Raw genomic sequence first — 25,717 nt, forward strand, 5'->3', positions numbered from 1 at the left:
TGATGAATTGATTTTTTTTCTTGAAAATTACTATTTTTTTAAATGAGTATTTTATAATTAAAAATGTAAACTATTTTTGTTATATCAACTACATTATAAACTAATACATAAAAATTCAAATATTAATTAATAAATAGTATGATATACCTAATGTTTTATATATAAAACATGATGCTAATGAATGGTAATATGAGTGTGTTTATTATCCACAATAGTTGTGTTGCATCAAAATACATTCACATTTACAATCAATTTGCTGGCCCAGGTGGATACTTTACTAAAGAAGTCGGAATGCGCATGTAAGTGTTAAATAAACCAGCAGCAAGAAGTGTGTGTATTTTTCTTTTAAGTAATAACAATTCAACTCATGACAATGTGAATAATTTAATAAAATAGTATGCCTCCCATGTAAGTGTTAAACACACCAGCAACAAGGAGTGTGTGTCTTTTTTAATCCTGAGTCGTAAAAAAATAATTTAAATATGGTTTAAACAAATAGTTTACAAATCTTTCAATTTAAACTATCTACTCAAGAGAAATTAATCAGCAAAAATATTAAAATAGTCATTTTCAATAATAAAAAAAGTGTGTATAAATATGTTTATTAATATTTCCACATAATAATTTACGAAAATATATTAATATCATTATTTCTCTAGTTTAAAATGGTAGAATTTATATAATTAGTCAAATTGATTCTTCTGCATTTATCCTTCATACCAAGTCTGTTACATTCATCTTCTGAAGGTGGAAAAAATATCCCCAACGAGGAAAAAAATACAAATCATAATTATGAAATAATTTTTGCAAATGATTCTGCAAATTTGAGATAGTGTACCTTCACCAACTCTGTCTATAACCTTATAATTTCACCAATCAAGAACGTATGTTGGGTAACTTAACGTTTGCCCATCATTTAAAAAATTACCCGTCGCTTTTGAGGTTGCAGAGTATTTATTCAACGTCAAATAAGTTTGAAAAATTAAAAAACGTTCCACATAACGTCAAGATTGTTGTAGAAGACACCGCTGGACAAACAGATACGAGGACGAGAAAGCCCCAGGAGCAGTGGCTGATATTCACCTGCCCTCCAGAATGCTAGATGAAGGGTCAGCAGCTGCAGAATGGACATCCGGACGTGGCAGGTTAGGTTCGCCCCAATCTATGAAACCAGGCCTTTTGGGCGACGGAAGGTCCCCATCATTTGTTAGCATCCACACCACCTCGGACATTGAAGGTCGCAACGCTGCTTTTGCTTGTGTACACAAAAGACCAATTTTAATCACTCGAATCCCTTCCTCCCACGAATAACTGCCTTCCAATGTAGGATCCATAACTTCTAAAGCTTTCTGTGCTTGATACAATCTCCATGTCTGGTGATTGGCCAACATCAACAAAACATAAAACTTTAGTTAGCATTAAGGGATCATAATAGTACAGAAATTTTAGAAAATTTACACTCCAAAGATGAGATTCAAAGAAACCATACTCTTTGAAGGAGACACTCTCCGTCTCCGTCGTCAAGATTCTTCCTTCCGCTGATAATCTCAAGTAGAAGCACTCCAAAGCTATATACATCCGCTTTGTTTGTCAGCTATCCGCATAAAGCGTACTCCGGGGCCATGTAGCCACTGCCCAATGCTATATGTAAGCAAACCTCCATATAATTTTAACCGTCACAAAATGATATGAGCGAAATTCAGATGAATTAATTGTAATTATTTCATGTTATACTGTAATTTATTAAATGATGTTGGGGACTTCAAGAGACAGAACAATAGAGAGCATTCTTACAAAGTCCCTGCAGCTTTAGTGATTAAGCGGCTCTGATCTTCAGCAAAGAGTTTGGCTAAACCAAAGTCTGCTATCTTAGGTGTGTGTTTATCATCCAGTAAAATATTGCTTGCTTTGACGTCTCTGTGAACGATCCCTTGCGAACATTCCTCGTGAAGATATTGCAACCCTTGCGCGATTCCAACAATGATTTTACGCCTCTCTAAATGACGTTTTCCTGTACCTGCAATCAATGTAATCAATGCTTCAGATACAGTAAAAACATTAACACGCTACACAATGATTTTATGACTCTCTTTTTGTTGTAATTGTAACGAATGCTTCAGAATAAACCAAACGCTATCAACATAAAGTCGCTCAAGGACGAGAAGAGACCAAATAAGAGCTTGTCAAGACTGCCGATTGGGAGGTATTCGTAAACAAGTAGTCTTTCTGAGCTTTCAACGGAGCAACCAAGCAATTTCACTAGATTCCTGTGCTGAACACGACTGATGAGATTTGTTTCATTCAGAAACTCAGCGTCCAATTTACTTGCATTTTGCTGACTTGAATTTTGTTTGAGTCGTTTAACTGCAACTTCTCGGCGGTCTGGTAGAACCCCCTGTTCAATAATGTACTCAAAATTATTGGGTATTTTTCAATGGGGAAAATACCAAAAACCATTCAAGCAAATACCACAGAGGCAATGCTCTGTTTTTACTGTTCCAGGATCATTTGCAGAGAACCTCTTTCAAAAAAAATAACTCAGAACAGAGTATTACACAGTCATAAAATCATTTCAATTCATTAAAACAAAAACACTGATACACATTCATCCTCTTTCACTCAGAGGGATCTTCCAAAAACTTGCATTCAGCAAAAACAAAAACTCTGTCTTTTCTCTCCACCTGAGAGTTCACTGTGCTGGGTTTACTGCTGTAAAACCCATTTTTACATTACTGCTGTAAAACTATTTTTACACATACTGCTGTAAAAATATTTTACACATATGCAGTAAATTACATTCACAATTTCAAGAATGCTTGAGCACTCTTTTCTTTTGCATTTCCATGCAAATCCAATACATAAAAAGATCTATGCACTGCTGTGCAATATCTTCCCCTGCTTCACATGCTGGTCTTCATTCTGAGCTCTCCCTGCTCTTTCGCTGCTGCACCTTTCATCTTTGCGGATAGCACTGCTGTGCATTCATCTCCTCTTTGCTTTACTACGCACTGCTGTGCACTACGCTGCCTCCATCATTTTTACAATGGCCAACACTTAAAACAATCCACGCTCATCTCTTTCACGATGGCCAACATATATGTATAAAACATATAAACCACGCTCACCTCTGGTTTTTAATGGGCATTACATATATAAAAAAATGCACTCACATTGTGCACAGCCACCATGCCCAAAAATAACTTGCTCGCAGGCACCACTCAATAAAAACTACAGCATACACTTCAGCTCTCGCGCGCTCTCATTTCACAATGACCAACTCATATAAAAACACGCACATACATCGTGCGCAAAAAAACATATCACAATACATTTTCATGTTTTATTTCTACGCACTACTATACACCTTTTCATTGTAATACATAATGGTCAACGCACACACCTAATATAAAAGCAATATATTTTGTGCCCATACCCATATTAAAAAAGTGCCTCACCAAAACTTCGTAAATGCCCATAACTATTTAAGGCGGGCCTCCACCAACCTTCATAAATGCATTAAATGGCTCAGCGTTTCCTCCACGGCGGTCAACGGAAATCCTCACACGCCACGCAAACCAGTGATTTGCCGCAGGCCGTATGTAGCTTCAGAGATCAACGGCGGAGGACGATCAGGCTGATCGGACGGCGGTGGTGAATATCGGAGGGCAGTTTGCAGCAGGACTTTAACCCCCGAGAAAATGACGTTGCGTTACGTCAGGGCAATGACACGCGTCTGCACCAAATCCCATCGGAGCCAAGTATACGGAAACTGCTTTTCGCTGGTAGGCGGTCCGAGAAAGTTAAGCAGGTTTCTGGTTTCGCTTTGGCGGTTTTGGGTGAGGTACGCACGGAGTTGAAATTAGATTTCAACACTCCCCTTTAATTTCAACTGCTGGGCATTCAATCTTACCCAAACACTTCCTCACATAGAGGGATTCACCAACTGCTTCTGATGCAGTTCCACACACAACAAAGTTGTCTTCCTCTTAATAGAGGGATTAACCTGAAACTGTGCTTAAGAGCACCTTCCTCATGACAGAGGGATTCACCTGTGACTATGCTGAAAAGCATCATCCTCTTGATAGAGGGATTTACCATGTCACTGTGCTGAAAAGCACCTTCCTCTTGACTGAGGGATTCACCAAATGACTGCCTCAAATGCAGTTCCAAAACAAACAATCATTGCACTGTTGTGTGTGCAAACTCATTACAATGTTCTTTTATGCTGCTGCATATTCTCTGCTGCACTGTTGTGCCATCTTCTTTCTGTGTCTATCCCACACTGTTGTGTCTACACTTGCACTGCTTGTGCACTTTTCAAAGACAAAATACTCTGTCTTTTCTGGAACAATTACACTGTCCCAACTTATAAATTTACACTGCTGTGTGTAAACATTTCTTACACTCACTGCTGTTGCATATGTTGCATTTCAATTCAATGAACAACAAATTCATTACATTTACCTTTACTGCTGTAAGGAAAATTTCTTTTGCAATTGCTGCTATTCAAAACTTCTTGCTGCTGCATTTTTTTATATTCACTGTTGTCCATACCCATAACCATAGACTGTCATCCCTGGGTTTTATTTGCTGCTGCGTTGCCTCTGCAATTTGCACTGTGGCTGCCTTTTGTTTTATCATACTGCTGTGTGCCCATACTCTTTGCACTTCATTCTCCACAAAAAAATACAGGCTGCTGCCTTTGCTTATGCACCCTTGCTTCACACAATCTTAGTCTTCATTTTTTTTACACAATGCACTATTGTGCAATTCCTTTGGCTTTCTGCTGCCACACACATTCTCATTCATCCATGTGCATTAAAAATCTGCTGTCCCTGTTTTTCCTTATGCATTTCTTTGCATGTTGCATTGCATACAAAAAAAACATTACATTTTTCACTATTGTGTGAAAAATTTCATTGCATTCTCAGCCACTGGGCATTTACGCTCTGCTGCGTTTTGCCTTCTTCTCATTTTCTTCTCACTGCTTTGCATTTTCATTCCCAATACAAAACATTTCAATCTGCTGTGTATTATACTCACTCTGCTGTGAGTATATTCTCTCATACTACATAAAAGGAAACTACCTTCCATTGCTATGCATTTCAATGCATGTGCACCACAAAAAAATTTCAAACTGCTGTTCATTCTAATCCATGTGCTCCAAAAAAAATTTCCAAACTACTGTTTTATGTTCTATCTTCCCACTGCTGTGAGGGTCTCCATGCTTTGCATACTTTTCTTATTGCGCTGCTGTTCTTTATATTTGAGCGCTGCCCCTTTTTCTTCTCTGCTCTTATGGCAGATTTGATTTCATGTCTTTCCTTTATAAAAAATTTCATTAAAGAATGACTGTTAAGACAGTTCAGCAACAAAAATTACAAGCTCCCCTTTAGTGTATGCTTGTCTTCTTTCAGCGAAGTCTTCTCAAAAGAGACTTAGATCAGTTGCGTTGCTCAAGGGGCTTTCAGGCTGTATTTCTTTTCTTCTCCATACTTGTGTAACTTTCTTCTTTTGCATGGGTCTAGCTTGCATAGGTGCCCATGTCAAGTTACAGTCTCGTGCCATATGCCCAATGTTATAACACTTGAAACATTCAACATTGTTCATGAATAACCTTTCATGACTTCTTCTAAAATTGTTTCTTGGAGATTTTCGGGGACCACAACATCTATCTTTATGAAATGCTCTACAGTCTTTTGCCATGTGACCAAAGTTTGAGCAAGCATAACAATAACCATAAAATGAACTTTGGTACCTGGGAGATGGAGGTTTCCTTGATGTACTTCTGAAGCCTTGCTGCCTTGAGATCTTTTGATGATCACCATTGCCTCTTGCCTTTTTGCCATCAGCTACATTTCTTCTTGAAGCTGGTTCTCTTCTTGGAGCAGGATTTCTTCTATTGCTGCCTTCATTTTTCTCCTTGCCTTTGCTGGAACTAGGAGCATCATACCTTCTTTCTGGCTTCTTCACATCTCCTTTGCTTAAAGCATCCTCATCCTTGTTTGAGGGTTCGCCTACATACCCAAGTCCTGATTTATCAAATGGAGATCTGTGATAGCTGAGCATGTCATCCAGAGCTTGAGAGCTCTTCATGATCTTGTTCATCCCTTCAACCTTCTTCCTGAGGAGGACAATCTCTTCTTATAACTTTTCACATACATTATTTTTCTTTGCTAGTTGTCCCTCAGTTTCTTCCTTGCTACGAGTAGCTTCAGCTGCTACTATTTTGAAGGAGATAATATCTGTCTTCATTTTGGAGATTTCTTTATCTTTTGCTTGACTGCTCTTCATTTTCTTTTCAGCTCCTTGTGCCTGCTTCCTGGCTTCTTGTAGTTCGGACTTAAGGGAGGAGACCTCTACCTTGTACTGTCCAATCTCTTCTACAAGTTTATTCACTCTCTTATGTCTTTGTTCAAGTTCACTTGTCAAGGCATCTGCCTGCTTCTTTGCACTATTCAGCTGATTTGTCATGGATATGACTTCTTCATGATGTTTCTTCTTGCATTGATCAAGCTCCTTCTTGAGCTTGGCAAGCTCTTCATCCCTTTCTTTTACTTGAACCTTGATAAGGTCAAGCTTCTCATTCTCAGCTTCTATTATGGGTTCATCTTGACCCATTGTCATGGTCAGTGCTCCCTTTGCATGAAGGTCATGCAGTCTGTCCCATATATCCTTTGCTGATGTATATTTTCCTAGATTCCTCTTCACAGAATCAGGGAGTCCATCCAAGATTAGTTTTGCTGCTTGTTCATCATACTCCATGGATTCTTTATCCATCTTGCTGTCATCAATCACTGACTCCCAGACTTCAATCCCCTCAGACATTAGGAAAGCCCTCATCATTATTTCCCATACATCAAATTTTCCATCAAACCTTGGGGTTTGAAATAGAATGTATTCTAATGGATTGGCTTCTAGTTTAGTAGAGGAGGGAGACACATTTTTAGCAGCCCTGGAGGCTTTCTTCTTTGACCTTGCCATTCTTATCTAGGCTTTAAATATTTGACTGTGTTTTTTTTAATCACTGACTGTTTCTTTAAAATGACTCAGTTTCTTCAACAGCAGCTCAAAAACTTGAGAAATACCTGAATCCCTTTGGCTGAAACTTCACACTGCTGGAGAGGTTTGACTGCTGCAACAAGAGTCTTTCCTTCAGCTTCCTTGACACTTTTAAAGAGCCTGAACCAGCTCTGTCACCATCAAAGAGCCTGGACTAGCTCCGATACCACTATTGGGTATTTTTCAATGGGGAAAATACCAAAAACCATTCAAGCAAATACCACAGAGGCAATGCTCTGTTTTTACTGTTCCAGGATCATTTGGAGAGAACCTCTTTCAAAAAAAATAACTCAGAACAGAGTATTACACAGTCATAAAATCATTTCAATTCATTAAAACAAAAACACTGATACACATTCATCCTCTTTCACTCAGAGGGATCTTCCAAAAACTTGCATTCAGCAAAAACAAAAACTCTGTCTTTTCTCTCCACCTGAGAGTTCACTGTGCTGGGTTTACTGCTGTAAAACCCATTTTTACATTACTGCTGTAAAACTATTTTTACACATACTGCTGTAAAAATATTTTACACATATGTAGTAAATTACATTCACAATTTCAAGAATGCTTGAGCACTCTTTTCTTTTGCATTTCCATGCAAATCCAATACATAAAAAGATCTATGCACTGCTGTGCAATATCTTCCCCTGCTTCACATGCTAGTCTTCATTCTGAGCTCTCCCTGCTCTTTCGCTGCTGCACCTTTCATCTTTGCGGATAGCACTGCTGTGCATTCATCTCCTCTTTGCTTTACTACGCACTGCTGTGCACTACGCTGCCTCCATCATTTTTACAATGGCCAACACTTAAAACAATCCACGCTCATCTCTTTCACGATGGCCAACATATATGTATAAAACATATAAACCACGCTCACCTCTGGTTTTTAATGGGCATTACATATATAAAAAAATGCACTCACATTGTGCACAGCCACCATGCCCAAAAATAACTTGCTCGCAGGCACCACTCAATAAAAACTACAGCATACACTTCAGCTCTCGCGCGCTCTCATTTCACAATGACCAACTCATATAAAAACACGCACATACATCGTGCGCAAAAAAACATATCACAATACATTTTCATGTTTTATTTCTACGCACTACTATACACCTTTTCATTGTAATACATAATGGTCAACGCACACACCTAATATAAAAGCAATATATTTTGTGCCCATACCCATATTAAAAAAGTGCCTCACCAAAACTTCGTAAATGCCCATAACTATTTAAGGCGGGCCTCCACCAACCTTCATAAATGCATTAAATGGCTCAGCGTTTCCTCCACGGCGGTCAACGGAAATCCTCACACGCCACGCAAACCAGTGATTTGCCGCAGGCCGTATGTAGCTTCAGAGATCAACGGCGGAGGACGATCAGGCTGATCGGACGGCGGTGGTGAATATCGGAGGGCAGTTTGCAGCAGGACTTTAACCCCCGAGAAAATGACGTTGCGTTACGTCAGGGCAATGACACGCGTCTGCACCAAATCCCATCGGAGCCAAGTATACGGAAACTGCTTTTCGCTGGTAGGCGGTCCGAGAAAGTTAAGTAGGTTTCTGGTTTCGCTTTGGCGGTTTTGGGTGAGGTACGCACGGAGTTGAAATTAGATTTCAACAAAAATCAATTTTATTATCTATGATTTCTCCCTTTATATTTGGATAATTAATAGAATAAAAAAATAATTTAGGTACTTTAACGGAATAAAATGATAAATTATCAGAGTAAAATATTAGAAAGACTCACCTTATAGACACATCCAAAAGTTCCTTCCCCAAGTAGATTCTCTGAATTAAAATCGGAAGTAGCTTCTCTCAAAATATCGTAGTTGAAAATATGGTGGTTGAAAATAAGCTCCGGATTGATTTCAGTTCCGGCTTCTGTGAGCTGAAGCTCCGGATTGATTTCAGTTCCGGCTAAGATACCTTCTGTGAAAAAATAATATCACGAGGCATCTATTTATTCATTCGTAAAGAAACAGGTGAACAATTCACAAGACACACGATTCAGCCGCATCTTAAATTCTTAATACTGAAATATTTAATAACAATTTCTTGACCTTTCTTTCCAGAAATCTGGCCAGAGGAGAAATGCCACATCCAAGTGCCTATGATTGCAATTAATACAATCACAGCAGCTATTACGCCCAGTGTTATCCCAAGAACCTTGCCTTCTGCAAACGCTCTCATGACATCTCAGTAAATAGTGTTTTAATTCACTAAAATGAAATCTTTACAAAACAAATATAACCCTAATCATTGCAAGATATGTGAAAGAAAATACTGGATGCTGGAGGGCCCTTTTTCAGCTGCGGCCGCAACGACGGCGACTGACCGCTCCTATTTTTTCCTCCTGCGAATTTGCACAAGAAATCTCTATAAATTGGCTCTGTTTTAGTTCACGAAAATGAAATCGTTATATACTCCTCATCATCGTAAACTATATGAAAGAAGGTACCTGGCAATCCAGGACTTTCTCCTGGCGAGGGACCGGGAGTAGGACTTTCTCCTCGCGAGGGAGGGGGAGTGGAATCCTGGACAGGACCTTTAACCAATTTACTTGATATATCGTTGTAGTTGTAGCTTAAGTTGCAGCCGCCTAGCTGAATGAATCCAGAAGTTCTGTGGCATCCTTCAACAAGTTTTGCTTTCGCCGTCAATGCGCACCGTTTGCAAGCGGCGGGTTCTAAATCACCTTGGCACTGGACAACCCCATGAACGGTATTGCTGTCTTTCCCCTCATCACCGCTGCCACTGAATTTCCTGACATGAGCGTCCCCCACCAGTGATTCCAGTAACTTGTTTAGATTTTGCTGGAAGGCGCCACCTGTCAAAGAACCCAAAAATTAACGGTCAGAATTTTCTTTCTCTTTTAAAAGAGAAGATAGGATTCCAATCTCCCGAGCTAGATGACAATGAATTAATAGTTGTGTACTATTTAGAATCAATACCACATTATCCCTGCCCCATAGTCACCACATCATCTTCTTGCCACATTAGCATGCCTCTCTGATGATTTAATCTATCACATCATCTTAATTTGTCTTTCATGCCACATCATACTCCATTTTGTATGGGTCCACGTGTTCTACCTTGCTAACATTTGAATTTTTGCTTTTCATAAAAACATAGCTTAAAGAATTTTTGGACATCTTTACTTCTAGATCTGTCAACAAATGGGCTCCTGTTATTAGGATTCCGTTAATATACATTCTCATTAACGGACCACCGACCATTAGGCTACATGATACACCTGCCTTAATTTAATCCAGTTCGGTTTAAAGTCCGTAACTAACAAAAATCCAGTTCGGTTTACAGTCTGTAACTAACAAAAATGGGAATAACCTCCGTGAACTAACAAATTCATTCACGGACCAGTAGGGAGAAAGTTTTGGGACCATCAAGCCACTAGGGTAGCAAAAAAGATAAACCTTATACTTTTAATTGGTTCAATTGACAAACTTCAATTGGTGTTAACTAGAAAAGATATCGTCAACTAATGGTATTATATGACTGGATATCACGTGATTTTACATATTGACCATGTTAACAATAAATATCTAATGAACCAATCAATATCCAGTCACGTATCTATAACTAATTGATTCTACCTCCGCATTTCCAACCCTATTAGAGCTAAAACACAAGGAACAACAGACCTGCGGATGGTTACGCTTTTTAAAAAAACATTTGGTTCCATCTCTATTTCGTAGGTAAAATATTTAAATCCTATAAGAGAAAGCGAGTAAGCATAAATCATATAATGTTTAAACCATAAGTTTGGCAATGCGCCTGATGAACATAATATTTATTGTATAATAATAATGTCACGACAAGCTTAAGCCTTAAACTACCATTTTTCTTCTGCTTATACAATCGACAAATGTCAGCCCAGTGATGGATGAAATCACCAAAGGACACCAACGACAAACATGCAGGGTGTTTGTCGAGCGTCTGTATTGTTTCCATGAAGTCTACATCTAAGTTATTGTATTTAGAAATAATACAAAACTGAATTTACGCTGAAAGAAACTTGTTTTCTGTTTTCATTAGTCTTTTTTTGGCAGGAACTAATGGGGAATGATAGCATACTAAGTTCTAGGTTATGTCATTATTGATGGTTCTCAAGTTGTTTTTTCTAATGTTGTAGTCCTAATGCATCCTTACTTTTGAGAAACAGTTAAGAAAGGTGAAACAACGGATGGCTTGTTCTGAAACTACTGCTTCTAGGCTTCTTTTCTACTTGTCTTGCTTATTCTCGAGCATTTATATTGTTGTTGTGGCAGACCTCGGCAGGGACTACGGCCACGGCAGTGGCTCTCTTGTTTAACAATGTGGTCCTTAGATACATACAAATAAATAATATAAAAGAGGATGTGGAAGTAATTGATTTTGATCCCTATAAAATATTTCATCTAGATTTGGTATTTGACTTATGCAAAACTGCCTTTTTCATTTGAGAATATGTTAGTTATTTAACAATGTAACCCTTAGATACACATAAATAAATAATATAACAAGAGGATGTGGAGGTAATTGGTTTTGATTCCCATAAAATATTTGATCTAGATTTGGTATTTGACATAGGCATAACCATCTTTTTCATTTGAGAATAGGTTAAGTTATTTAACAATGTGACCCTTAAATACATACAAATAAATAATATAACAAGAGGATGTGGAGATAATTGGTTTTGATCCCTATAAAATATTTCATCTAGATTTGGTATTTGACATATGCAGAACCAATTTTTTCATTTGAGAATAGGTTAAGTTATTTAACAATGTGATCCTTAGATACGTACAAATAAATAATATAACAAGAGGATGTGGAGGTAATTGGTTTTGATCCCTATAAAATATTTCATCTAGATTCGATATTTGGCATATGAACAACCGCCTTTTTCATTTGAGAATAGGTTTGACATGTAGATACAAATTTAGGTTGTAGAATATGATAGGTATAAAATTATAGAATTGTTGGCTTAATCTTTTTGGTTTAAATAAATTTATCATGATTTTTTTTATTGGTAATTCATTTAATTGATTATTTATGAGGTAATATATTTTGTATAATGATTGAATTGCATGTTTAGTTTAGAGATTAGATTTTAAATTTAATTTCATTAATAAATTATTAACCCTTTTTTTTCAATAATTTAATTTCTTAATCCATAAAAATGATATTGAAGAATCTTCAATTTTACGAAAAATTAAGTAGAGAAATAATAACATTAACGAACCAAACAAAACATTCAAAATCAAGCTAAAGGAAATGACAAATGTTGAACAAAACCCTTATTATATAGGCAGAAATCCAAATCATACTCTCCTGAAAACAAAATATCGCAAGAAAAAAAAAATTAAGTTGAAAAAAATTATAAGAATTTTTTTTGTACATCAGATTACGTATTTGAATCCACCAAATTTATAGCAATAAATGTGCAGTGATAATCCTCCAAATTTATAGCAATAAATGTGCAGTGATAACTGATAACTATGCTTATTGAGTCATTAAGAAAATATGAAATAAAAATTGAATCCGATCCATATCCTTGTACAATGGCACATACCTAAAACCAGATTATTAAGCCACATCAATTGCATGCGCAGATATCAAGTTGTTTCAATTGTATTAACCAAAGTCGTTTCATGCGCACCACTCGACCCACGAATTTTCCCACCGTTGTCGTTTTATTATCTTTTTTTAATAGTCGAAGCAGTGGCGGGGACACGTATTTGGTATTTTTTAACAGTCAAAGCAGTGTCAGGGATAGGTATTTGGCCATCAAGTTAGCCATGTTGGCGTTTCAACTAAAATTATCTATTGAGAGCAAGAAAATAATACAGTTCTTGGATTAATCTGGGCACTCCATGGGGTTATTGCACTATATTCTGCCAACACTCAAGCCTATTTATCCATTAAAAAAATTTAAAATCAACTAACTTCCATCCAGAAGTTGAAATAGGGTTAAAATAGGGATGCTTATGGATATAATTAATTTTTCTAATTTTAACTTTTGAAGTATATTTTTTTAAATTTGTAGATAATTATTAAAATTATAAATTTAAATATGAAATCTATATAATTTAAATGTTAAAAAATTATGTAAGATATTAAATTTATTTATACATTAAAAAAATATTTTAAATATCTAAAAATCAAAATTTAATTAAAAATTATATCATTGTATTTTTATTAGAAAAATCATAACTTAAAATAGATAAAGAAAAACACTCTTATGTTTTAAAGTAACTTTATAAAATATCATTTTTTTTCATAATCTTATAAGATTCAAATCCATCCCCTAATCAAAGTTAAGAAAAGTGAATCAATCAATATGTCAAAGTGAGAAAAAATACTATCTCCACATTATTTCAATTGACAAGAAATAAGTGCTTTATTGAAGTGCTTTATGGGTTGACATTGTCTTTTCATTGATTCAATAATCAATGTAATATCTATTATTTATTTTCTAAATCATGGTGGATTGGTAGTTGTTAGAGTAATTTAGGCTAGGCCTAGGATCAAACCTTTGAGTTGCCACTATACCACCAAGAGTATATCCGATTTGCCTATAAGACAAATATACTAGGAATATTTAACTTAGCATGGACATCCTATATTGACTACGAACATAATAACTCACTAGGGCCACTTATTCCTTTAGCCACCTATTTTTCTAACATACTCACAACATGCTTAACATGTCATTTCGGGGAATCGAATGTGGAGAAGGAGTTAACAACCCATCTTAAACACTTGGTCTACCCTTACTTGACGATTAATGTAATATCTATTATTAACAATCACATAATTAAAGTGAAAGGAAAATAACTTCTGTGGAAACTAGCGGGTTTGATTCACCCTCCAACCTGATTCTACTCTCTTAAGACATGTTAACCTCTGTGGCAAAAATTTGAACAAGTTAAAAATCTCGATGAGTAATTCCTCTAAGCCCAAATGGGATATCTTGATATTGATGTGAATAAAAGCAGTTGTTGTGATTCAATCTCACGTCTTAACCAATCATTTTCAATTATGCAGTTATAATATGCACAAGAAAGATTTGTAGATTTGTGAATAAACTATATCAATATAATTAATAATGAAGGACTTAAGATATTTTAGTATGGTTGAGAACAATAGATTATTGCTTTCCATTTTTCATGGTTGATTATGGTTAACCATGTTTCATTATTTTTACCGTTAGTTAAATTTTGTTACACATGGTATATCATGTGGAACAATGTTTGACTATGATTGACTTAAGTCAACCATGGTATACTATTTTTTAATGTGGTTGATTATAGTTTACTATGGTTAACCATTTTTTACTATAATTGAATTTAGCGTTACTTTGGTTGACTATATTTACAATTACTATGTTTCTCTATATTTTACTATGCTTGACCATGTTTTACTATTATTGACCATAGGTGACCATGTTTCATTATGGTTTATCATGTTTGACTATGGTTGATCATGGTTCAATTTAGTTTTAGTTAACTATATAAACTATCATTGCCTATGATTAACTTTGGCTCTCCATGTTTGACTATGGTTGACCATGGTTGACCATGAGTGACCATATTAACGGTCGTTGACTATGACATGGTTAACCATGTTTTTGTATGTTTATCTTTGATTGACCATGGTTGTCTATGGTTGAACATGCTTGTCCAAAATTCGCTAAAGTTAAGTTTGGTTTGTTATGGCCAATATATGGTTGATTTTGTTATGATGTTTCAGTTACAATGGTAAGCTTATGGTTGAATTTAGTTTATGTTTGGTATAATATGGTTGATTATAGTTTACTATGGGTTCATTGTTGTTTACTTTTGATTATTATGGTTGACTACATTCGACCATGTTTAACCATGGTTGATTAGGTTGATTATGATTCACTTTGGTTTGCCATAGCTAGATAAGGTTAACCATGGTTGATCATTATTGATTATGATTATTATGGTTGACTACATTCAACCATGTTTAACCATGGCTGACTAGGTTGATTATGATTCACTTTGGTTTGCCATAGCTAGATAGGGTTAGCCATGGTTGATCATTATTGATTATGTTTAACGATGGTTTGTATGGTAATTCCACATTGCAATGTTCATCATGGTTGACTTATGTTGAATTGTTAGCTTCCTCAATTGTTATTTTGAAATGTGACATCTATTGAGGGTTATCTCACATTCCAACATTTCTTAAGGGTTATTGTTGGCCTAATTTATTTGCATAAATTAGGACATAATTTTATCAACGTGAGAGTCCATAAACTTACAAGCACACCACTATATGTGAAGAATTAGCTTTAGATTTTCCTTGTGGTCACTTAATGTTAAAGAATAAAATTGTTTGTAGGAAATTCTAAATAAAATCTAATGTTAGGGATATCATTACTTAAAAAAAGAACAATTTTGAAAATGAAATTCAAACTAACATAACATGAAAATGTTAAAACTGACTAAGTTAATGGAGTGGGAGTAACAAAAATTCTAGCTTGCAAAGCAAACAAAAGATTCTAATTTATCAACTAAATTCTTTAGTGGCAGAATGGAACTAATACTCTTCAATCTAGGATGCAAAAATTTACATAGGAAAAAAAAATAGGCTGTGGAATGTTATGCCTTGAGAAATACCCACACAATAGTTCTCTTTTCACTTATCTAGATTATTGACTAAAGAAGAAATTTTAACAAGACATTGTTCAAATGAAAATTATTTTAAAAATTGAAGAGTACAACTAACTCAAGTCTAATTGGTTGATCAACCATACATTAGGGTCTCTACTAGTAGCAACTTTGGTTGTAGTTTCTTTATCCTACTCCATCAAGTGGATTAAATACTTGAAAAAATATTCATTTGATTCCTCAATATTTACTCAATCAAGCAAGCTTAGACTTGGTTTCAAAATCAAATATCAACTCTATTTAAAGGAAAATAAAGCGGTATAGGAATAGTGAAAAATTTGTACATACATAACCATGAAAAGAAAATAAATTAAAAAATCATTTACTAATAAATGAAAATCATAACAAACCACCATATGTAAATGAAAGAAATGGTGCGCATTTCAAAGAACTAGGGGTCCTCCATGTATGAAATTGCACACACACACACACACATATATATTATAAAAACTCAAATTTGTTGCATATATTAATTAAAAGAAGGCAAGTATAGTGCCTTTAACTAAAAAATTCAACTATAAATGGAAATATTCACACCACTCCCATGCCTTCACCTCTACAACTATTTTTACAAAACAAAATAAAACAAACTTCTTGATAATCTTCATTCACCCAACTGATCTCTTAAATTAGTAGTCTTCTAGATCAAATTCAACTTCAATGATGTCCTGAGATCATGCCAAATCGCAATTGTGTGCAGTTGTATGAATACATATCCCAAAACTTGCATTTGCTCCCTACTAAGTGGTCACATTGATTATGCGTTGATTGAACCCTTGTGGTTGGTTTTTCATAGATCTAGAAGTGCAACATCTATCTTAGGAAACCTAGCAGCAAAATCCATGTCTTCAATTTCAGCCAAAACACCCAGATATATCTCAACGAATTAGGAATTTCCATAACACATTATTTCTCGTAAAATGTGGTAAAAATAATTTTCAAATGTATGAAAAATATAAAATAAAAATGAAATGATAAAAATAAATTTTTAGTGGTTTTATTGGTCAAGATGAAGACAAAGCATGACAAAATTTATGGGTAATGGATTTATTATGACTGAAATGACACCTATATAGATGGTCATTTTTCAACAAAAATAAGGATCAACATCTCCCCCAAGGAGCAGGTGTTACATGTCTTCACGCATACAAATTGTACTATTTGGATCTTTGAATTTCCCTTGCTGCCTTCTGGAGAACATAGACATTGGATATAGATTCTCTTTCGATTGACTTCCTTTGTCTTTTCGTAAGTACCCTTACCTTTAAACTTTAACTCTTTTCCTTTAATGTTTTATTTTGTTGATGCAATTGATAGGCTTGCTTTGAAGTTACAATATTTTTCTCTTGCAACTCGTATTCTATTCCTTAAGCCTAGCAATTTCCTTAATAATATTCATGTTTTTATTGGAGAGAAATTCATTCTATGTTTTAATGTATCTTTCTAAAACCTTAAACCCCTCCACCTCTCACTTTAATCTTCTAATTTTCCTCTTCTTTTTCCTCATATTTGCCTCTAAATCTTCATGGGAGTTTTTACTTTGGCCTCTTGATAAGTTCTCTTTAAGATATGTACAACAAATCTTCTTCAAGTGATGATTCTTTCTCTTTGGTGGTGAAAGGTTTCTATTCTATTGTATGGCTCTTAATTTTTTCCCTTGTTGTGGATGGTTCCCCTTCCTTAGCCTCTAATGATTCAACGTAGTCATACAAGATCTGTTGATCTTGTCCCATTTCTAATGGTAATGTCATAGGTGTAGAAAATTTTGTCCTATGCCTTTTAGCAATTTTAAAAAATGGTTGTTCCTCTTGCTAACTTCTTTCTTTTACCTATTTGGTGATTTATTTAATCATGACCTTGGTTATTCTCCTTTGATATATGACAATTTATTTATTTTCTTTTTGTGGTGCCTATTTGGGCTATCAGATAAATTTCATAAATTTCCTCTTCAATTAATGCCTTATAATAACTAATAGTCCCTTCTACAAACTCATTTTTTAGAAGAAATTGTTCCCAAGTCTCATCATGATTTTGCAATTCATATTAGACTATCATCTTAACAATACCATGATGATAGAGGCTTTTCCCTCATTCTTTGGTTTTCTCTGAATGATTTTAGCCATTCTTGTGAGGTTTTTAACAAGTAATATAACATATTCACAATCTTTTCTTTTTGAGATGTTGTAGCAACCAAACGGGATATAAAAATATTCATTGTATCTACCTTCACAAGTGATGTATTTTTAAATTAGAAAAAGCAACTCCTTCCTTGGATTTTTTTAACTAGCTTCTTGATACCTCATTAGTCTAGTTAGGTTTTAGTTTATATTTGTTCAAGAAGGGTGTCCAATCCTTCTCCTTTATTTACCCATTTAAAAAATCTATTTCACTGCATTGTTAAAACCCAATGACCCGTGAAATTATATGCTCCAAGCTATGGATAGTAAGGGTACCAATCCTTGAAATCTATCCATAAGATTTATGGGAAAAATCCCTTGTCACTTATATGTTATATCTATGAAATTTAGTAAAGAAGTGTAACCATCTGACATCTTGAGTAATTCACAAGAATTCTAAGTGTAATTGTGTTGTTTCTAATTTAGAAGGTTCAATACTTACAACCATTTTGAACATTATATGAACACCATGTGAAGAGTTTCTCAACTATCAATTCCAGGTTTTGAAGAGTAAATTCACCATGTTTAAAACTTGAGAGGACAAAAGAGAGAAATACTTAATTAGTTTTGGATTTAATTATTTGTGCATTTAATTAGTTGTGGATTTAATTAGTTTTGGATTTAATTAGTTGTGGATTTAATTAGTTTTCTTCCATTTGTGAATTCCTTCAACATTATCTCAGGAAGATAAAGGAGTATCAAAAAGATGATAATAGGTAGCTTTGTCCTCACTCCTCCCTTCAGGGACCATGGTTTGAGGAAAGAACTCCTATGCAACCCCAAAAAGACAGAGTTCTGATTTCTTATGGAATTTAGGGTCTTCTGTTACTTAGGCCAACATTTTAGTATTTTTTAGAATAGGGTTTAATTTCCATTTCTGATATCTTCATCCTTTCACTAGATCTCCTAAAGGTTTCACATTGTTTTTCAAGTTTTCCCATGCATGAAATAGGCAACTAGATAATAAAATTCTTTTTTTCTTTAGTTAATTGAACCTTTCTTGTTTGACATGATTTATGGATAAATGTTAGTGATTGATGCAGTGCAGGAGTTTCAATAGTACAGAGAGATTTCATGACCATCAACCCCATACTAGCCTCATCCATCTATGATTATCACTTTTTCCATAAGAATGAACATGATGCATGATTTAATAATGAACATTGAAGCCCTATAAACCCTCCTAGGCACATGCATGCATAATAATGACAATATGATATTCTAGCCTTGTTGAAGATGATTATAATGCCCTTAAATCCTTTCCCTAATGAAACCCCAACTATATGACATCCTTTTTCTTGATGAATAAACCCCAAAGACTCATGATAATAATGATTGCTATATGTCCTAATCCTAAGGTCTATGTCCATATAGAAGGTGCCTTAACATTGTCCAAATAATAAATTCCTAAAGTTTGCCATGGATAAATTCATTCATAAAATATGAGCTCATTACACTTGATGACATGGATTGATGACCACACTTGGAGACCATATGATGACATGGATGAAGGTTGGAAACATTACAATGGAAACATGACAGTTGGAGATATGAGCGTTACATGACAGTTGGAGACCATATATGAAACACTTGTATGATGGTTGGAGACCTCACTTAAATCCCTAATGAATATAGCCTAACCCTCATTTTGTCCCAATATCCTGATACATGGACAACCCTAAAAATCCCCAAAGTTTGCACTAAAAATTCAAACAGTCATAAAGAAAATTATTTTTTGACATCTTGAAGACATCATTTTACAATGGCTCCTTCTCCAAAATCTAGAGGACATTTTTACCATTTTAATGAGCTCTTACTCAGCCTCTAAATCTCAGTAGTCTAAGAGAAATTGATTTTTTAAGACAATGTATCCTATTCTCTTACCTAGCCGACCTATGGTCAGTTCCTTCATGTCGGCCCTCCATCCCAACGGAGTGGTATTTTTATAAAGACAAATTACTACAAATATATGTTTGAACTCATCATTCCAGACATCAATTCAGTGATCATTTTAAAGAAGGAGAATAGAGATAGAAAGGAGGCTGAGGAGATCAAGAAGAATTATGTTTGGGAAATTTCAGTGATTAAGTCATCATTACAACTCAGATCGTTGACTATAGGAGCTTGAAACTGTAAACAAGAATCTATGGTGACTGTAAAGCTTAGACTATAGCTCAAAAACCTCTAGAATAGGTCCATTACATCTCAAATATTTGTATGAATAGCCACAACTCGGACCTTGAGTGAACAGTCACCTGTGGAGGGATCAAACCTGTCATATTTTTTGTGATTCGGTCTAGGGTAATCCAATAATGTTAGAAAGGAGATTGTGACTCAATTTTGGTGGTAGTCTTATAATCACATTTAAAACATCTTAATGACATATTTTGAAGCAATCCATTGACATCGTTTTGATCCAAAATGGATCTTGTGTAAACCTCTAAGTCAAAAGTCTTCAAATATGGTTAACAAAGGAAAAATGTTATAATAGAGAAAATAAGAGCCAAGTCAAACTTCGGCAAAAGTCAGAGGGTACATCAGTAGGACAGGTGGCAACCCAAGAAAGAGTCGCAAGTTTCTGGTGATGTCAGTGCAGCAGATGAGGTGGCAGTTGGAGATTGGATCAAGTAATTAAAGATGTGGAACATGGTTAAAGGAAGAAAACATGTAATTAATGAGGTTAAACTCTTTTTACAACAAAACTTTATTAGGCAGTGGACCCGACGGATTTATGAATAAAACAATGAAGGATTTGAGTTCCGTGGTAAACAGTATATCGGGCAGGCTTCAGGCGGTAAGTGGTATTGGAAGGCTTCACCCGATTCCATACACTGGTTGGCACATAGCATGGTGTAGGAGAGAGAAAACCACTTTTCGGGTGGGTAATCCCTGTGCAAGTAGGCCACCCAAAATGTTTGTCAATCATTAGATTAAAAAATCACGGTGGAGAATGCACGAGCTGGTTGGATGATTAGGTTGGATTCGAATCGTCGGATTGAAGGAAGATCAAATGGTGTGGAATTTCAAAGGGTTGCTGGCAGATGAGGCATGACAACCGTCCGATTCATCCATTTCGGGATTGGTGCCAGAGAAACGCCGACGGTCGGGTCCACCCGCACTCGCCAGTCCTTTCGTTGGTAAATTGTTTCTATTATAAACAATCAGTTTCCACGCTTTAAAAGGGGGGTAACTAAAACATGTTATAAAACACGATTAACAAAGCCAAAGAGGGAGAGTTGATAGGCAGAGTGAGGAGAGAATGAAGCAGAGCCAGAGAGGTTTTGGAACCATCTAGGGGGTCTAGAGGTCGTGTCACTCAGTTCGACTCGAGAGTTTCGAGTGTAAACTCTGTGTTAAATACCGTTATTGTTTTGAGACTCAGTGTTGAGCTCACACTTGTAACAACTTGTATTTTAAGACATAATATAGAGGTCATCACTGAAATCTTGGACCAGGAGACGTAGCCAGGAAGTCTGGTGAACTCCTTTATCATTTTGGCTGTGTTGATGTGATTTTGTTATGTTTTCTAATTGTTAATTGTCTATATTATTTGCAATCTTTTCAATCCATTGCACTAAGTAATATAGGCATTCATACACATGAGTCTGTAATACCTTTGTCATTGGTTTAAGATCATTTATCAGATCAAGTGGTATCAAAGCTTTTGGTTTTTGTTAAGGTTAGACAAGCTTGTGAAGGAATTTGAATGCTAACTAGATTAAGGCTCAAACTAGGAGAAGGAGAACTTGTTGAGGCCAATCCAGAGATTGGAAGAGTCTTTTCCCAGAGGAGAATGGCAGAAGAAGCTACACTGGGATCAGAATCTCACTTTGTAGACAGGTTTATGACAATACGAGCCATGGTGGAAGAGATGTATCTAGAGTTCAAGAAGGGTCGAGGTGAAGGCACTTCAACGCCTACACTAGACAAAGGAGTAGGGGAACCTTTTCTATTTTCTCCTCCAGAAGATAAAGGAAAAGAAGAGATGCCTCCTCCACCATCTCCTCCATCATCATCATCATCATCATCATCCTCTTCGCATGAAACTAGCTCTTCTAAGAAGAAGAAGAAGAAAACCTCTTTAATCAAATTAGATGTAAAGTTTGATTTTCCAATTTATGAGGGAGAACTTAATGCAGAGAAGCTAGATAATTGGATAAGGCAAATTGATGTATATTGCAGGGTACCAAACATTGATTCAGAAAGGAAGAAGATCTAGCTGGCAAGCCTTCGACTTGGAGGAACTACACTGGTATGATGGGAAGGCAAGACACAAGCTGATCTTCAAAAATATGGTAAAATCATTTCTACTTGGAATGAATTTGTTTTTACCATCAAAAAACAATTATATTCTTTGGATTACATGCAGCAGGCAATGATGATTTGGCAAACTCTTCGCCAATTGAAGGGTCAGAGTGTACAGAGTTATACTCAAGAATTTAGAAAAAGAGCTTTAACTCTAGGTATATCATTGGACTCACCTGAGACTTCATTGAAATATATAGGTGGCCTTCATAGTTATTTAAAGCATACTATACTAATGCTTAATCCTACTAGCTTAGATGATGTATTAGTTCAAGCAACACATCTAGAGGCTGGAGGTAAGAATGTAAACCCAAAGGTTGGGAAATCATCCAAATATTTTGTAAACAAGAACAAAGAAAAGAAGAAACTAAAATGGAAGGAGAGGAAAGAAAACACCGTAAAGAAGGATAAACCTTCATGCACTCATTGTAAGAAAAAGGACACGATGAGGCACACTGTTGGTCTTTGCATCTAGAACTGAAACCTAAGAAGCTTGGGGGAAAGGAGAAAAAGAATGTTGTTGCTATTCAGAACGAATCGGGGTTAGACTCAGGTGATGAAACAACAGTTACAGCCACGGGTATTAAAGGTAAATATTCTTAAGCATATCCACAAGTAATTCTTTACAATTTGTTGATAATGAAAGTAATGAGAAGAAAAGGAATGAGTTATTTCATATTAGAGTAATTTCCAAGCACAATAAAATTGATACTTTATTTGATTTCTGAAACAATTGTAAAGAAGTTGGGATTAGAAGAAAAACCTCATAAGAAGCCATATCCATTAGGTTGGGTGTGTGATAAAACAAAGCTACAAGTAACGAGACAATGTAAACATAGGTTTGCTATTGGATCAACATTTGTAGATGAGGTTGAGTTAGATATAGTTCCATTGGATATATGTGGTATTGTTTTAGGAAGTCCATACATTTATGATAGAAAGGCTATTTTCTATAGAGCTGAGAATAAGTATCAACTCACTAAAGATGGAATAGAATATACTGTAAGGGCTCATAAACTCAAAGGTAACTACTCTCTCATAAACTAAGGGCAGATGAAAAGAATTGTGAATTGAAGTAAGAAATTTTTACTAATGGTTGTAAAGGCAAAGGATCCTGATAAATCTGATGCATTTGAAGGTTGTAATCCTAAACAGAAATTTGATTTAGTTAAATTTGTTTTGGAGTATGATATTCTATTTCAAGAACCTAAAGGTCTGCCACCCAAGTGGAAGAAGTGGGTGGAAAGGGCAAGACAGATCATCCTTGAGGGAGTTTGAGACCATATTGTCTTGAGTCTCCATGGGAATCATACTCCATTTTCAATGTGGAAGACATTCAAGGACCTCTACCAGAATAGTAGCGACCAGAGGAAATTGGCGCTCAAGGATAAGCTTTGAAGAATCGAGATGGACAAGGGTGATACTATTTCGACATATCTGAACAAGCTCACCACCTACAGAGATGAGCTTGGAAGTGTGGGAATAACTATAGTTGCCGATGATGATATGGTGAGCCTCAATCTCCTTGGCCTTCCAAAGAGTTGGAATAGCGACCAGGACTCTATGAATGGAAGGGAGAAGCGATCGGATTAGGAATGTCTGTGGTCAGATCTCATGCAGGAGGAGATTAGGAGGAGCACACGAGATAGTTCTTTATCCAAGGATGATGATGAAGAAAATTTGGCCTTAGTAGGTAAGGCAAGGAAAGGGAAGGGGAAGGTGTCCCATTCTGAATCAAGTTCTTCTCAGGGAGGGAAGAAGGGTGACAAGTCTAAAGTGGGATGCTTTAATTGTCATGGGATGGGACATTATGCGACTAATTTCCCATCGAAGAATTCCAAGAAGGGATCCTTAGAAGGATCGGAAGGTGAGGTATTAGCCTCTCAGTTCGAAATGGACTTTACCCTCATCGCATGCATGGTGTCATCGATGATGGGTTGTGGTTGGTATCATGACAGTGGAGCCTCATTCCACATGACCAGTGATAAAAGTTTATTCAGTGCCTTGGAGGAGAAAGACCTGAAGATGCGCATAGAGATGGGTGACGACGAAAGGTATTTAGGAGTGGGCACAGTTTCTTTTCAGAGAGAGCATGGAGCTCTTATCACCTTGGCAGATGTGAAGCATGTGCCTAAACTGAAGAAGAACTTGATATCAGTTGCGGTATTGGAAGACCGTGGCTATGATGTGTTTTTTAGTAAGGGAAAGGTTTTCCTTAGACACATCACCACGAGATAGGTGAAACAGATCGGTTCATGGGTTAAGAACTTGTATGCTCTTGAGGTTCAAGATGCATGCAAAGCCTTGAGGAGCAAGGAAAATGTTAGAGACTTGTTGGTTGAGAGGGAGAATAGATCACCTCTCAACATGTAGTCCTAGAAGAAGTCTTAGACAATTGTGGTGGAACCACAATTGGTGAAGTAGCTTCAGGAAGTTATGGAGCAGCCACAACTAGAGAAGTCGAGAGGAGACTGAGTGGAGGCATCCAGTCATCCAGAGACATCCAGTAGGGGGAAATTTCGAGCCAGGTGGGTAGAGGGATCACATGTAGCCATACCTCCAGGTGTGAGGTGGGACGATGTGGAATGATAGTCCCAAGAAGGATGAAATTGGGCAGGGTCCATTGAGAGGTTTTATCTCATGGATTTTACCTTGGTATGGGAGCCCAAAGTACATAGTAGTGGGAGGAATCAGTGGGATTGATGCAGTCAAAGATCAAAGTGACAGAGGCTAGAGAAGTCAGATACTGAAGAGCGTAGAGAAGGATTGGCAATAGTGTAGAAAGGTAGAGTCAATCGAAGCACAAAGTTTTCAGTCGACAGAGGCAATAGTAGTCAAAGACTTTGATGACAGAGGCATCATTCTGATTCAGGTTGGATGTTTTTTTGTTCTGGAGTTGCTGGAGCAACAACACTAGAGAGAAGTTTTGCATGTAGAACATTCCAAAGGTTCAGGGTCGGGATCGAGTTGAATTCCTTTCTTGTTGAGAGGGAGTGTTGAAAATAGAAACAAGAAAGGATAAAAATAGAATCCAGAATATTCCAATTTAGTTTGTCCTCGAATTAAATTGTGAATTTCGAATTTAGTCTTAACAACAACTTGGAAAAAATTAATTAATTCAGTTTAGATTAATTAGTTGGAGAAATTCAAGTTATAAGTCTTTTTGAAGTCATGCAAGATTTATTCCTTTGATTAAGGAGATAATATTGAGTTATTCCTTAAATCAAGGAGATATGGTTGAGTTATATTTGAGTTGTAATTAGTTAACTCAGTTCACTGAGTTAAGTCCAGTTAAATTAGTTCCAAACTATTTGAGTAACTAATAGAGAGTTATCAGTCAGTTGATGCACGCATGAATGAAACTAGTGCTATTTAGTTAACTGAAGATTCTCTCATCAAAAACTCATGCATGCCTATTATGAGAAAGACCCAGTTAAGTTAAATGTCAAGGACAGTTTACTATCAGTTGC

The 25,717-nt window shown here is 36.0% G+C and overlaps 1 protein-coding gene across 1 annotated transcript in view; it reads right to left on the minus strand.

The window, feature by feature from the left end:
- Nucleotides 1-699: 699 nt before the first annotated feature.
- The window catches only part of LOC149240410 (cysteine-rich receptor-like protein kinase 2), a 57,969-nt gene continuing 32,951 nt past the window's right edge, over nt 700-25,717 (minus strand). Inside the window, exon 8 of the mRNA XM_089370165.1 lies at nt 700-1,373. Coding sequence (XP_089226291.1) covers nt 1,080-1,373 — 294 coding nt within the window. The 3' untranslated portion in view covers nt 700-1,079. The remainder of the gene's footprint in view (nt 1,374-25,717) is intronic.

The sequence above is a fragment of the Pinus tabuliformis genome, chromosome 8 (genome assembly GCF_031772625.1).
Source record: "Pinus tabuliformis cultivar Carrire ecotype Pingquan chromosome 8, CPIR1, whole genome shotgun sequence".
Lineage (NCBI taxonomy): Eukaryota > Viridiplantae > Streptophyta > Pinopsida > Pinales > Pinaceae > Pinus > Pinus tabuliformis.